Source organism: Heloderma suspectum, chromosome 3 (genome assembly GCF_057233095.1).
Source record: "Heloderma suspectum isolate Gila_16-S chromosome 3, 16-S_ref, whole genome shotgun sequence".
Lineage (NCBI taxonomy): Eukaryota > Metazoa > Chordata > Lepidosauria > Squamata > Helodermatidae > Heloderma > Heloderma suspectum.
Window position 1 is genome coordinate 115,046,406 of NC_139460.1, and position 17,088 is coordinate 115,063,493.

General features: G+C 40.2%; 1 protein-coding gene across 15 annotated transcripts in view; it reads right to left on the reverse strand.

The window, feature by feature from the left end:
- STS (steroid sulfatase) overlaps positions 1-17,088 on the reverse strand; it is a 175,039-nt gene that overhangs the window by 101,483 nt on the left and 56,468 nt on the right. For all 15 annotated transcript variants that reach the window (XM_084844254.1, XM_084844249.1, XM_084844252.1 and 12 more), the window contains one exon: positions 14,992-15,128. In XM_084844254.1, coding sequence (XP_084700380.1) covers positions 14,992-15,128 — 137 coding nt within the window. The remainder of the gene's footprint in view (positions 1-14,991; positions 15,129-17,088) is intronic.

Here is a 17,088-nt window from a genome sequence, read left to right on the forward strand (position 1 = left end):
CCAATTGTGCATGGGCAACAAGCCACCCCAACAACCCATGGCTTGTTCTTGAGGTTGTTGTATCCATGATGAGTTGGCATGTCATCCGAAACTGGCCATCGTGGGTTGCGGGCATCAAGCAGTGAGTCACTTCAAGTGCCCTTTGCCAATGACAGCCCCCCAACTGTGCCCAAATGGCACTTTGGAGGGGCTGTCACTGGCTCCCACCAAGTCCCCCCATCCCCCGATCATCTGTTCGGGCTCACCATGGATTGTTCTGATGACAACTCACACGGTATGGCTTATTCCACAGGGTGGCTTGTCGTGACGTGCGAACCTGGCCATTGGCTGCCTTATACTACAAGTAATTGAGCCGGTTCAGCCCATGGGTTCCGGGTGGCTTGTTACCCACAGCAACAAGCCACCCTAACCAGGTTTGCATGACACGACAAGCTGTGCTGCCAAAGGTAATTATGCAAATCCCCCCAGTATGTGACCAGCACGTGCAGCGTAGTTAACAATCCACTGTGGCTTGTTCATTGCCTGGTGATCGTGTGAACCTGGTCACTCACTACACACTTTCTTAACCTATTCTATAACCTTTGCCAAACCTCGGACACTAGTTTGGATAGTTAGCATAGAAGACAGAATGAAAGGTCAGCTGGGATGGGGGAGAACTTTCTTTGGTTCACATTAGTGAACTGACCTTAATTTGCACTTCCTGGACTAATATGTAGATTGGAACATGGTTAAGACTGTGCACTTCTCAGAATTTTGTGATGCAGATCTCAGCTCAAAAATTGCATACATAAAAGCATGTATTAGGGAAAGCTGCATGCAAAAATGCATTTATCAAAGAAAGCTGCATACAAAAATGTGTATATTAGGAAACATTGTGTACAAAAATAAATGAACATGTTTGTGTATATATATATAAAAACCTCAGACTGATGCATATCTGACTGTACATCCTAATCTGGGAAAAAAGGAGTTATTTCTGTTGCCAGGCATGTCTGGGTGAACACAGATGCAAGTTTTGATCTTCTGTTAAATTTACAAGCCTTTAGAGTCATGTTACCTCCTTTCCTTCTGTGCTAGTTAAATGCATTGCTTATTAAAGCCTGTAGGATTTCAGCACAGATGGATGTAAGGCACGTGAGCTCCAAGCATATCCATACTGCAATGTAATTTCAGTAGCACATGGAAGTTAAGTGCATGAAGTCAAGACTGTTTCTCACTTCTCAGAAGAAGCGTAACTGTTCTGGCTGCACCTCACAATTAACAGTACAGTACCTATTAAGATTCAGTGAGAAGTCAGTGACTGAATAATCTGGGATTTCGGATGAATATTGTTTCTGAATGCTACCTTGCTACTAGCCTGGGGCCAGGTAAACTCAAGTACTTCTTCCCATATGAACTTCCCTAATCTTAAGTACTTATCTGGGTGTCTTCATCAGATGGGTGGTAGCTGGGGATGAAGCATCACTTTTTGGTTATGATTTTATGATTCATCGACCTGGAACTACAGAGGTGGAGATAAGTGCACTCTGGCCCCATCCTTTGACCAGAGGACTAAGGGATGCTGAGTTGTGTGGGTTTATTGTAATCTATTGTAAATCAACTGAAAGGCAGGATATAATGTTTTTAAAAAAATAATATAAATAATACATTATTTTCATTTAGTCACTAAGATAAATCCTTTTTATTTACTAAAGCTTTTATTAACTGAATTATGCTCCTGCACCTCTTTTTGGCAACCTTTTAGAGGTTGCTTACACTACTGCATTGTAATTTACAGTCATGGCAGCATCAAATAGGATACTACCCACTGTGTACCATATTTGAAGAGGGTTCTCGAATATGCATACCGCTATTCTCCACTGAAAAATATATACGTTTATTAAAAATATATACATTTATACATCCAAATACAGTATGGCTATTCTGCATCTTAGAGAATGCCTTCTGAAAAACCATTTTGGTATGCCAAAATGTAAAAAAAAAGAAAAAGCTTTAAGTGAAAGATAATAATTTGAAAAGCAGTAAAAAAAAAAAAAAAGGCCCCAGATAAGGTAGTTGATGGACCAGCCCTGGATAGCTAGAGAAGGAATTATGAAATAAGGATGGAGAGATCAGTCTATCTCTGGTCTGTGTTACATTTTCATGTTTCTGAATTAATCTGCATTTTTGTAAAACAAAAATCCACATGAAAATGTGTATTTAAATATGTATTTTTAAATGTACTTTCAAAATAGACATTTCTAGATGTATTTTCTGTCAAAAGATGCATTTTGAAACACATTTTGATAAGCTTTTAAAGTTGACAAACATTTGGACAACCGCAAAATCTGATTTATAACTGTGTGTTCCAATCAGCAGCTAGTCTGGGAGGTGGAGATCAGATCAGTTCGCAATCTTAATACAAAAAGGGTCTGGTTGTAGAAAGATTACAGCAAAGAGAACACGATCTAGGCCTCAGTCTGAGAAAACAGAGCTCCCAGTGAGGAAAGCAAAATTGAAGCTGATATTGCATTATGGATATCACATGATCCAATTGATATCCTATGTGAAGGAAGTTCTTTAAGCTTTTGGAAACAGGTGGCTTAAAATATTCATAATTGATCACCCCGTATAATCAGTTCACCAAGAGAAAAAGGGATGGTACTGCTGATCGCCCACTTCAAAGGGGCAAAGCAAATACACAGTATGATTCCCCACCCCCCAGCCTGCAAGAGTTTTGCCTGCTTAATGAGGAAATGTGCTGTTGATTGGTTAGGATCACCCATATATACAGTTCAGGAAGCACTATCCTAACTTTGACTGAGTTGCTCTCCATGACATCATCACACTCAGCATGTGATCCCTAATTGGCTGGAATTACTCTGGAAAGCTGATATAAGATGGAGAAAATGGCACTGAAGTGGCAATTTTCTGGAGGAACAATGGCTGTGAACAACTGCAAACAGTGCTGGAAAAAGGTAGGAATAGGAATTTTTCAGGAACTATCTTGCCCCCCTCAAAATCCCAGTGTTTTCTTTTTAAAATGTTCACTGGATCTTTCAGTGCAGACCTAAGCAACACTAGCTTTTGGAAAGACAGTAGGGACTACAGAGGTTCTGAGTATTAAAAACTGACCCATCCTTTTAAAATCCTCTGTATATATTGATGTAGTGAACGGATTCAGTTTTCCCATATTTACAGATAAACTAACAAAAGCAAAGCAAACGAGCAAGACCCCACCACCATGACCACCAAACAAATTTTTCTTCTTAAAAGCAAAACATCTGGTTGTAGCTTGGCTTGCTTGATCTTCTTTGCCTATCCTTTAAAAAATCCTATTTATTCTCAACTCCTAAAAGCAAATGTATGGATACAGGGGTTAAAAGATCATTATTGATGCAATCCGTCAGTAAAAAAGAAATGCCTTGTACATCTAACTACTTGACAGCCAAATTTGAAGTTCAGGTTTCTCAAGTTCAGAACAAAGACATCACAGGCTTTCCAAAGTTTATCCTTTTCTGCTAACCAGAATGAATAATGAAAAGTGCTCTTAATGACCTGCAACATTCGCTTTCATGTTTTCATGAGTTACTAGTACTTTAAGGGATTCCGCCAGTCCTTTTTTCTGTAAATGGAATCAAGATGTACCTTCACTGTAAGCTGTCATTCTAGAATGGCACATCTCATGAAGGAATGGTCCTATGTTGATTGTTTTGATTTATGTGGCTTTTATTTTGCATTGTTTTATTATTGATTCTAATCTGCCTTTCAGATCTTGTGATGTAAAGGTGAAATGCTTTTAATAAACAAACAAAGGACAAGGAGGAGCAATTCTGCAGAGGAGCAATTCTGCATCATACTACCCAGAACTGATACTGCACTGACACAGTGCAGACACCAACAGCATGGTCACATCTACAACCCCCACCTGTCTATAGTGTAGATTACACAACAGGTGGACTGCCAACCTGCACAACTGCAGTATTTATTCAATTTATGAGTTGCCCTATACCTGAAGCACTCAGGGCGATGTTCATAATAAAAGCAGAGACAATAAAAGCAATAATAAAACACATTAAAAGTTTGTTTTAAAAGCAGCAACAAAAAAAATCAGCATTTACAAGAGATAAATGGGCAGCTGAAAACAAGAAGATGGTTTTAAAATGCAGCATTAAACATTTTTAAAATAAAACAAGAAGCAGATAAAGTATTTTTAAAAGGCCTGAAAGAGAAAAAAAGGGGGGGTTGCCTGGCTCCGGAAAGTCAAAACAGTAGTCACCAGGTGGACCTCTCTCTGGGGGCCACCACAGAAAAGACCTGCTCATGGGTAGCCACCCACCAAATCTCATTGCAAATCCTAGGACAGGACCTTAGATGACGATCTCAGGGCAGGAACAGTACTGATTTAGATGGTTGATTACATGCTTAATATATATCAAGTCTGTAGTTTTGCACTAGTTCTGACCCAATTACATAATATAAACATTCACTAACACTAAAGACTGCACTGCTTTGAATTTGGTCATAGGTTTGCTTTGGGTGTTCAACATCCCAAAACTTGGGAATGCTTGAGGAAAGACACTGCAGATGGCAGTTTTGGATACTAGCGATGCTGTCATACATGTCAGCACTTTTAGAACAGATAATCACAGTCAGATATGTGATAGCGTTTAATCCTCTAGTTTCTTTCAGGTAGTTAAGAGAATGGAAAAGATGTGTGCAGACAACATGAGTGTTTGTGCAAATGTGCATTGGACAAATTGGGGAAAACAAGGGTATCTAGCAAATTATTATGAAAACAATTCCAATGTTTTGTACATCTGTTGTTGTTGTTCAGTCGTTCAGTCGTGTCCGACTCTTCGTGACCCCATGGACCATAGCACGCCAGGCCTTCCTGTCCTGCGCTCTCTCCCGGAGTGTGCTCAAGTTCATATTCATTGCATCCGTGATGCTATCTAGCCATCTCATCCTCTGCCGTCCCCTTCTCCTTTGGCCTTCAGTCTTTCCCAGCATCAGGGTCTTTTCCAGGGAGTTTTCTCTTCGCATTAGGTGGCCAAAATATTGGAGCTTCAGCTTCAGTATCTGTCCTTCCAATGAGCACTCAGGGTTGATTTCCTTTAGGATGGACTGATTTGACCTCCTTGCAGTCCAGGGGACTCGTAAGAGTCTTCTCCATCTACTTCGTCTATAAATTGGTATCTTTAAATATTTCATATGGTTACATCTCTCTTTCTATTGTTTTGTACAAGAACAACATATGTCATTTTCAGAATTGCTAATGGCCCAGTCCTAAATGCTCTGGAACATAGGATGGGGTGAAGTTCGTTCAGGGTAATATACTCCTGGTTCCACTGCCTTCAGTAGCCTCATGATTTGACTTCCATTGAACTAACAATTGATACCGTTCTAAAGGTCACCACTAATTCCTCCTCCTCCACAAATAATTACAAAGGTCTATAAGACTATATTGCATTTAGAGTAAATACATAGCGGTACCCATGTAGTTGGGTATCCACTACTACCCAAAGTAGATTTAAAAGACGCTCAGGAAATATTAACAGTACAGGACACTACTGAGTCAGATCATTGCTCTATCAAGTTCAGTATTGTCTATACTGATCAGTGTCGGCTGTCCAGAATTTTAGGCAGCCCTCTTTCCCAGCCCTCTCAGGGACTGAACCTGGGACCCTCTGCATGCAAAAGATCATTGTGCTCTGCCATTGCTCTATGGCTCTGTCCCATGAGTTTGCATTTTAAAGCCACAAAACAACAAAGCCTTTAGGGTTTCATAGCCCCACGCTGCACCTGTAAAGGCTTTCTCTCCTGCACATACCAAGGGTTTTCCTCTCATAGAAGAGAAATGTGGCATGTGGGACTCTGAATCATAGCTTCCATATTTAAAGTACCCATTAAAAGCTGAATTCTTTAAGATTTCCTTTCTTCCCCTTCTCTGACCCTTTCTAACCCCCTTTATTTCTGGAAAGACTGTTTGAGAAGGCAGGTTGTTGTTGTTTATTTGTTCAGTTGCTTCCAACTCTTCGTGACTTCATGGACCAGCCCACACCAGAGCTTCTTGCTGGCCATTGCCACCCCCAGCTCCCCCAAGGTCGAGTCCGTCACCTCCAGAATATCATCCATCCATCTTGCCCTTGGTCGGCCCCTCTTCCTTTTGGCTTTGACTTTCCCTAGCATCAGCATCTTCTCCAGGGTATCCTGTCTTCTCATGATGTGGCCAAAGTACTTCAGTTTTGCCTTTAATATCATTCCCTCAAATGAGCAGTCTGGCCTTATTTCCTGGAGTATGGACTGGTTTGATCTTCTTGCAGTCCAAGGCACTCTCAGAATTTTCCTCCGACACCACAGTTCAAAAGCATCTATCTTCCTTCGCTCAGCCTTCCTTACGGTCCAGCTCTTGCAGCCATACGTTACTATGGGGCATACCACTGCTTTAACTATGCGGACCTTTGTTGTCAGTGTGATGGCTCTGCTATTAACTATTTTATCAAGATTTGTCATTGCTCTCCTCCCAAGAAGTACACATCTTCTGATTTCCTGGCTGTAGTCAGCGTCTGCAGTTTGCGCCTAGAAATACAAAGTCTGTCACTGCCTCCATGTTTTCTCCCTCTGTTTGCCAGTTATCAATCAAGCTGGTTGCCATCATCTTGGTTTTTTTGAGGTTTAACTGCAACCCAGCTTTTGCACTTTCTTCTTTCACCTTCGTCATAAGGTTCCTCAGCTCCTCCTCGCTTTCAGCCATCAAAGTGGTATCATCTGCATATCGGAGATTGTTAATGTTCCTTCCAGAAATTTTAACTCCAGCCTTGGATTCATCAAGCCCAGCACATCGCATGATGTGATCTGCAGACAGGTTATACAACCCTGCCATACTCCTTTCCCAATCTTAAACCAGTCCGTTGTTCCATGGTCTGTTCTTACCATTGCTACTTGGTTGTTATACAGATTCCTCAGGAGGCAGACAAGATGACTTGGTATCCCCGTACCACCAAGAACTTGCCACAATTTGTGATGATCCACACAGTCAAAGGCTTTAGAATAAATAAAACAGAAATAGATGTTTCTCTGAAACTCCCTGGCTTTCTCCATTATCCAGCGGATATTGGCAATTTGGTCCCTAGTTCCTCTGCCTTTTCTAAACCCAGCTTGTACATCTGGCAATTCTTGTTCCATGAATTGCCATAGTCTACCTTGCAAGATCTTGAGCATTACCTTACTGGCATGTGAAATAAGTGCCACTGTTCGATAGTTTGAACATTCTTTAGTGTTTCCCTTTTTTGGTATGGGGATATAAGTTGATTTTTTCCAATCTGGTGGCCATTCTCGTGTTTTCCAAATTTGCTGGCATATGGCATGCATCATCTTGACAGCATCATCTTACAAGATTTTAAATAGTTCAGCTGGGATACCGTCATCTCCTACTGCCTTGTTATTAGCAGTGCTTCTTAACTTAAGGCCTATTCAACCTCACTATTCAGGATGTCTGGCTCTAGCTCACTGACCACACTGTCAAATCTATCCCCGATATTATTATCCTTCCTATACAGATCTTCCGTATATTCTTGCCACCTTTTCTTGATCTCTTCTGCTTCTGTTAGGTCCTTGCTATCTTTGTTTTTGATCACACCCATTTTTGCCTGGAATTTACCTCCCATGTTTCTGATTTTCTGGAAGAGGTCTCTTGTCCTTCCTATTCTATTATCTTCTTCCGCTTCCGCACATTGCTTATTTAAAAATAATTCCTTATCTCTTCTGGCTAACCTCTGGAATCTTGCATTTAATTGGGCATATCTCCCCCTATCACTGTTGCCTTTTGCTTTCCTTCTTTCTTGGGCTACTTCCAGTGTCTCAGCAGACAGCCATCTTGCCTTCTTGGTTTTCTTTTTCTGTGGGACGTTTTTTGTTGCTGCCTCCTGAACAATGTTGCGAACTTCTGTCCATAGTTCTTCAGGGACCCTATCTACTAAATCTAGTCCCTTAAATCTATTCTTCACCTCCACTGCATAGTCATGAGGAATATTAGAGAGCTCATATCTAACTGATCTGTGGGCCTTCTCTATTCTCTTTTGTCTGATTTTAAATTGTGCAATAAGAAGTTCGTGATCTGAACTACAGTCAGCTCCAGGTCTTTTTTTTACTGACTGCATAGATGTCTGCCACCTTTGGCTACAAAGGATGTATTCAATCTGATTTCGGTGTCGACCATCTGGAGAAGTCCATGTATAAAGTCGTCTTTTAGGTTGTTGGAAGAGAGTGTTTGTTATGCACAGTGAGTTGTCTTGGCAAAATTCTATCAGCCTATGTGCCGCTTCATTTTGTTCTCCCAGACCATGCTTGCCTGTAATTCCAGGTGTCCAATGTGCTCTATGTGGGGTTACCCTTGAAGACGGTTCGGAAACTGCAGCTGGTACAGAACACAGCGGCTCGCCTGATTAAAGGCAGCCGCCGGCGAGATCACATCACTCCAGTGCTGAAGGAGGTGCACTGGTTACCAGTTGTTTTCCGGGCCAAATTCAAGGTGTTGGTTTTGACCTTTAAAACCCTATATGGTTCTGGCCCAGCCTATCTTAAGCAGCGCCTCCAGCAGCACCAGACAGGCCGCTTAACAAGATCAGCCTCGGATGGCCTTCTCTCTGTCCCATCAGCCAGGACAGCTAGACTGGTGGGGACGAGGGAGAGGGCCTTTTCTGTGGTGGCCCCCACTCTGTGGAACTCCCTCCCTAGGGAACTCCGTCATGCCCCCTCTTTAATGAGCTTCTGTCATGCATTAAAAACGTGGTTGTTCAGGCAGGCATTTGGGGTGGGTTAGGGTATTTTAGAAAATGTTTTTATTGTAGAATTTTATTGTTTTAAACTGTTTTATTGTATGTTGTACATCGCCCAGAGTGGCTGGGTGACCAGCCAGATGGGCGATTAATAAATTTAATAATAAATAAAATAATAAATAGTAGATCTGGTGGTCATCTGATGTGAAGTGGCCCATTCCAGTCCATTTCAGTTCACTGACACCCAAAATGTCTATATTTAATCTTGACATCTCCCCAATAACCACATCCAATTTGCCCCGGCTCATAGATCTTACATTCCATGTTCCTATGGTGTGTTGATCTTTAGAACATCGGATTCGTCGTTCACCACCAGCACTGTCAGCCACTAGCCGTCCTTTCGGCTTTGAGCTAGCTGTGTCATCGCATCTGGGGCTAGTTGAACTTGTCCTCTGTTCCTCCCCAGTAGCATTTTGACCATCTTCCAACCTGGGAGTCCCATCTTCCAATGGTATACTGACATATCTCTGGTTGTACTGATCCATTTAGTTTTCACGGCAAGAATATTGGGGTGGGTTGCCATTACCTTCCCCAGGGATCGTATTTAGTCTGACCTGTCTGCCATGACTTTCCCGTCTTGGGTGTCCCTTCACGGTTTAGCTCATTGAGGTGCTCAAGCTCCAGCACCATGGCAAGGTAACAATCTCCTTTGCCAGCGGGCAGGTAGGGAAACAAATATTTGGTATTAGTAGTCTAGGCCCTTGTATATACCCAACTTGTGATCAAAGTGGTAGAGGAAAAAGCATTTCAGAAGATTCTCTCCATTCTACAGCACTACTTGTTCCCTTTGATTCCCACTGATTTTATTGGAACAAGTCATCCCTATGGATTGATTATTGATTCTAAACTAGAAAGTACCCCTGTTTAGCTTGGGCTACATGAAATTAAAACACACTTTGAGGACCTCCAAAATCCATTTGTTCTCTGTGACATTCAGTAAAACCATTTTTGAATGGGCTTCTGTAGTGGCTGGGAATTCTTATAGCCAAAAAAAACCCTATAATAAAATGTCCTTGGATGAATATTTGAATTTTGTTTTTGAGTCCGAGCATTGCTTCTGCACATGTTTCATTAAAATGAATGGAACAGGCTATGGGATATGGCATATATGATTCAACTCATAAATCTGATGAGACTTAGGGAAGGAGACAACAGAAGAACACATTTATAGACAATCTGAGTCTTTTATATGTAATTTTGGAATAACAGAATTCAGTATGCAGTAGTCCCATACACACTATCAGGTACAAGATAATGTTTTGAGAGGGAAATATGGGAGTATATAGTGAACATATGTATAGTTATGTATGCCTGTCATTATATTATTATATTTATTATTGAATTTTAATTGTATTGTTGTTTATTGTTATGTATATTAAATTTAACAAATAAATTAGAGGATAGATAGATAGATAGATAGATAGATAGATAGATAGATAGATAGATTGAATGGAGATCATGCAGGGACATTATTGGCCGGGTTGTATATTTTGATTCTGTGTAGTTGCTTGGCCATGGTTTAGTAAATTGCTTCATAAATGGAAAAAAAAAAACTTGCATACAATAACTGTTAACTCGTATCAACTTTGGTAGTCTAACCACATATTCCCAATGTCATCATCATATTCCAAAACACACCATATGAGACCAAATTCAATGATCGTATTAATATAGCTACAACTAAGAACATAAAAAGAACCATGCTGGATCAGACCAAGGGTCCATCTAGTGCGGCATTCTGTTCGCAAGTGGTCAACCAGTTCCTTGTGGGAAGGCCACAAGAAGGATAGGAGTACAATAGGACCATCCTGCTCATGTTCCCCAGTGACTGGTATACATAGGCATACTGCTTCGGATACTGGAGGTAGCATGACTTGCTGGTAGCCTTACCCTCCATGAAATTCATACAGATCCGCATACTCAAAATCTTGCAGTATGGTTATGGAATACACATGAAAGTATATTGACTCTAGGATTGTTTTGGCCATAGGAAATGTGCACAACAGTACTGATATATCAGTGGTTTCCTGACTGAAAGAGAATTAGCAGAAGAAACATTTGAAGACAAGAGGCTAGATAACTCAGTCATTATGTAGTCCTGGATAATTCAGTCATGATGAAGTTATTAGTGAACTACTGAACGGTGAGAGACTGACAACTATTTTTCTGTTTTACAGTAAACACTACACAGTGATTTTTGAAGGTTAAGGCTAGTTGCCTGAGAAAGGGTACATCTCTTGAACAATCTCTGTAGCCTTGTGCTGCTCTTGAAATGCATAAGCTGAATTTCGATGCTAAATTTGGACTACAAATGTGAATGAGCTTGAACTCTGCGTGTTCGCAATCAAGGCATGTTGTATCCAAGTTCATTATTAAGCATGCATTGACTGCAGAGGTGAAAGTCAGTTTGCAGTAACGTAATAAATATGGTATTGTTGACTGAAAATAATTCTGTTCTTTGCTTTACTGAAGCCAGAAATGGGTTGGAGAGGTGAATGGGTGGGAGGAATGAAAGGTGAATATTATCTTTTAGTATTGCTGTGCTTCAGCTTGATTGTTTCAAGTACAAACTTGTTTTCACAGATGATTACCTCTAGAAATGAAGAGTCATTCCAATATGCTCACAAATAAAGCAGGACCCTTGTAGAACCTGATAGATTAGCACTCCTCTGATGGCTGTACATTGTAAGGCTCTGTGCCCTATACAATTTCTTGCTCAGCCTTGTTTGCTTATGCAAAAATCACTCACTTTATATGCTAGAGTTTAAAATAATAACAATTAGTGTGAACTGATGGAAACAATCTAGCAGAAAGCGAGACACACTTAGCTCCCATTGATTAAAAATGGAACTAAGTTAACAGTGGGATTAGATCGGGGTGCAGAACTTCAGGACTGGATGGCCAAATCTGTCCCTTTGGGGCTCCCCAGATGGCCCCACCTCCTTCTGATGGCCCCGCCTGCTTTCCTCCAACACCTATCTTTTGGTGGTTTCCTGGCTTTTGAGCATTTTTACTGGCAGTAAGAGCTTTAAGCTAAAACGTGCTGGTAGTTTTTGGTATTTTGGCCTTCTACCTATTGCTTTTGGCCCCATGCACCACTGGAATGTGGTTTCCAAGAGGTTTTCCAAAATGGAATTCAGCCCCCAAGCTGAAAGAGGTTCTGTAGCCCTGGTTTAGATGCTATCAATGCCAGCAGATGCTAGTGCAGACTCTTCCACATCTGGCTGACAAGACATCATTTCTAATGTGCAGAGAAGGTTGTTTTCACATTTACAATCTGTGTGAGATTCCCTTTTTTTGATATGACAAAAAAAGGGGGAGAGCTGTTGCACACGCATGCACATACAAAGAGACACACAATCCCTTCTGAATAGTATTCAGAGTACCTGACAACCAGAAAATTAATCCAGAATCTGGACTGGGCCCCTAGCACACAGCAATGGCAGCAGGTGAAAACACACTGTAGCAGTGGGGGACACAAATAGGACCGTCCTTGAAATTCATTAATTTCATGCAAAAAACTAGAAGCAGCAGGAATAGAAGGAAGAACTCCATTCGTGGCCTGAATACTGCAGCAATGTCACACATATGCTGGAAAGCTGGAAAGCATGGAAATTCAATATCCCATAGTTCCCAGATTCATAATCTGAATCTCCTTCAGCAGCACTGACAACCCAAGTAAGAGACCCAATCACTAAGCATTTTGCACTGGACCCCACGTAGCCAAGGGTCCAGTGCAGAATGAATTGATGGCCCTGCCCCTTTTGCCTTTCACCCCACCCACCACTGGGACCTGCTCAATCTGATTCTGATTGAACAGGTCCCCAGCTGTAGACCCCAGCTCTACAAACAAGGGGCAGTATCCAACTGTGTCATTCTGTTAGTGCAAATGTATTCCACTAGCAGAAACAAGTTTCCAAAGGAGAATCCAGTTACATTTGTACAAGCACAGTTGTGTGGCAGATCAAGCAAATCTTTCATATTTGCATGATCTTACCCCTGCTGCTCAATTAAGAAATTCTATAATCAAGTGCCTCCAAGAGAACTCTGGGATTAAAAATGGGATTCCAATGCCTAATATCACCCAGTACAAGCTTCTGACCCAAGAGTAATTACAATGTCTTTGCTCTGAGGTTTGCCAGATGACAGACAATTCTACCAGGCAATTAGAAAGAGATCATTAGTTTCCCTTTACTGTTTAGAAAAGAATCCAGATAAGGACGTGTCAATGTTTAATTTCGGTTTATGACTTTCAATTAGCAGAGTCTCGTAAGGTCATCAGGTCAGATGGGCCATCAGATAAGTGACCAAGAGGCCTCACTGGAGACTGTAAATATGTAAGAAAAACAAGCTCACAAGACAGGATGATATCAGGTGAACATGTCTGTGTCAAAAACATACCTGTAACATGTCAGATTAAGCTAAGATGTTTAGATAAGTATGTTGGTATGCACATTAATCTCCATAAGAAACGTCAAAATTTGATACTCTTATTTAGACATATGAAGATTTAGAGTAGAAAGGTTATCTTTGGAATTCTTGGATAAGAAATATAAACTGTAGTAAAAATAGTTTGGACATATTTTATAGCATTCAAAAAGTATATAAAGGAAACTCAGAACACACAACAGTGGAAGCTATCCTTTAGGATCAGCTTTCCCCAACACGTTACCTGTAGAATCAACTTGGTAAGCTTGATATTGATTAACATTGAGAACTAGCAAATGTACTTGACTATGCTTAGAAGCCTTGTTTAAGAATGATATTAGATGTTTCATGTATCTGAATTTATGCATGCATACGATCTTGTATTTAGTACTGTTATGCTAATACTTCATAGTAAAAGACAGATCTTGTCTGAGAGAGTGTTTCTTAAGAACTAGAATTCTGTATTACCTATATCAGAGTGAAGTATTGAACTGGCTCTAGATGGTATCTGGTTGTAAGAGAGATCTGACTGTATACACAGTAGACCCGTGATCAGTGATTGCCAACGTATGGACAATATAGTTTGAGAGAATCTCCGAACCAGGGCATAATGTGCAACCGCTTGTGCAATGGAAAGATTTGCTGGAGCTCTGCTAGTACTGTATTAGTTTGCGGAATGAGATAGGTGGTTACTGCCCAAGCACTACTAGAAGAATGTAGAAGTGACTGCATGGATGACTTGGAACACTTTGTTTCACACAACCAGCTTAGGTGCCAAGTTGTGAGGCAGTTAATGCTATTTTTTCCCCTCCTCTGGTTATGTGGTAGAGTGGTCACACAATTGTTTCATAATGTGCCTCAATGATTATTTTCCCCCACATTCTGGCCACATTTTAATGTGATACCAATCAAAGCACTTTCAGAAGCTTTCTAAGAGGTTCCTTCAGGTTGAGCAGTTTCATGATCACCACATAACTAGAGGAAGAAAAACTAACTCAACAGTCAAGCCTCATTTCACCATCAAAAATTGCCATGTGAAACTTTCTAGATACGGGTCTTACACAAAAACTTCAGGTTCAACCATATGTGCAGGTCTTTGCTTCTGGTACAAGGCAACAAGCAATATCACTCACACAAAAGGAAATATCCATCCACATACACATCTCCTGTGTTGTGGGGGTGGATGGGCTTTAGATCTATGGACAGGACTAGATAATATAATGACATGGAGTAGCCATTGCACAATGTCTCTTTCCCACACTCTTACTCATGACATCTGCTTTAACACAGTACTTGACATAATCTCATTATGCTGCGTGTTACCCTGTTACCACCACTGACAGATGATTATATGAAGAGGAGAGGGGAAAAGACACAGAGTGGTGGCAACTTTGTGTCTCTAGTTATGTCTTGTTCTATGCTCAGTATGTAGATTTTGCCATAACCTTATTATAAATCCTTGTGAGAATAGCTGCTAAAGCATCTTTAGCCTAGCTTTCATTTTGACGATTCACAATGGGAGGAAATACACATATTTTATCATCAACTTGTCTAACATGCTCCAAATATTAACTGTTCAGCATTGGATAGACATCCTGAAATCATGTTGACTTACTCCTATGTAAATGGTTTAGAACAACAACCTATATGTTCTTCTTGCCAAAACACATTTTGTACAAGGCTGCTTAAATCTCTTAAAAAAAACAATTAGCTCAGGAAACTCATAAGTAATCACAGAACATACCTATACTCCAGTCCATTTCTTCCACAGCATCCCCATATAATCCATGTTTACTCTTTCCTCTGAAAGCTTGGGATGCAAAAAGAGCTGTATGGACTTGAGGGTAAGACAGGAAAAGAAGAAATGGTGCATCAGTGCTCCTGAAAGAGAAAAAAAGAAAGAAGATATGCAGTGAATTAGAATCCAAGCAATACATAAAAATCTTTCCTTAGGAAAAAATTTCCACATTACCATACTTATAAAGAACAGTTCTTGGAGTTTCTCTCTTGGTCATATTCTAGAGTGACCAAGTAATGGAACCCAGTTCTGGCTCAGTTTTCAGTGGCTTCACTCTCATTTAGTTCCATGCAACAAAGTGAGTGGGCTGCACCTGGAATACATATCCTCCAGCATTTCAGATGTAAAAAAGCATTACTCCTAACACCTCTACTCTCACACAGGCTATCGGTACCTGAATCTCACACATTAAGAGTGGGATTTTTTTTCTCCTGAGGGGCAGGGTATAAATATATTAAAATAAATAAATAAATAAATAAATACACATTAATAATTTCACATTTTGTAAATACTTTGCACAAAAATATTCAGCTGTTCTACATATATCATCCAAGCAGGAACATTTCTGTCATCTTAGTTCTTGTCCTATATACTGTGACTGGGAATGGAAATGCTTAACTCTGTCATCTACCACATAATGATGAATCAAGCAGAGATCTTGAGTTGAGAGCTCAAACCCAAAATTGCAAGACAGCAATCCCATTTTCCATACAGCAGTACGAAATAACTAAGGCAGATTGATTAAAAACTGTACCAAAGGTAGAGCTTATATCTCTTGCAACAGCATCTAATGGGAACATAGGATTACAGCAATAAATACAGAACAGGTACAAGTCACCTCTTCTGTTACAAATGCCCATTTTCAGGAGATAACTATCACTGTTGCAATATAAAGGATGTCAACACAACACAGAGTTCTTGCTCCAAGAGCAGGTATCAAATCAATGGTTCATATGGATGGCTATACAATCCTGTACTGGGTTGCTTTTTAAGTCTGCCAGCACTGATTGACAGCCAGTTCTCAAGTGAAGAATCTCACCTATTAATATCTTTAAGATTAAAAAATCAGAAATGGCTATTTTTCTTACACCAAACCTCTAGGCAGGAAAATAATGATTGACTACCTCGTCTGTGACCTTGAAAATAGAATGGCACATCAGCTTGTAAGTGGGAGGGAGATTTGACAATAACAGTTAAAGTCCTGTTTTATTAACTGAAACACTTCAGCAAACAGCTCCTTTGAAAATTTACTACCATTCCCTTTTACACAGTTTACCAAGACAGACTTTCTTTTCTCAACACACCTACATTTTATTCATTGAAAGCACAATGATGCAAACTTGGTGCTTGCATAAAGTGTAGCATTCACACTGTTCACATGGCAATGGAACCTTAGAAGCTAACATGACATTATTTAAATGGCACATAATTCTTCTTCATGGTGGTTAAATATTTCATTGTTATCCCTTTAAAAAAGTTGTTCTTTTTTAAAATACACAGGACCTGACTCACTTTCAAGTGTGTCTAGGGATGTACAGATTTTGTAAAATCCATCCCATTTGTGTTTCACCGATTGCAAGGTGACTTTTGTTTGGAATCAAGTTCCCAAATTTGTGCAAATACACTTGCAAAAAATTGCAAATCCCCCCCAAATGTGCAAATCCTCCACAAAATGTGCAGCCCTCCCGTGTGCATTTCATGCTTTAGCATATGGAGGAAATGAACATTTTTGGCCAACGTTTTTTATTTTATGTATTTTTCTATGGCTACATTTGCATAAAATTCCAGAAAGTAAACAAAAAACAAAAAAGTCTGCAATTTTGCAGAATTCATGTGACTCAGGAAAAGCCACTCTGCTGCAGAATCTGTGGGTCAGATTCATAGAAATTAGAATTCATTTGATTCCATTGCAGATTTCTCTGACATCCCTAGGTGTGTCACAAATGTCTTGTTTAATGGAAAATTAAAATTTTTGGGCAAGGTGATTGAGCGGGTGGTGGCGGTGCAGTTGAAGGCACACTTGGAAGAAACTGATTATCTAGA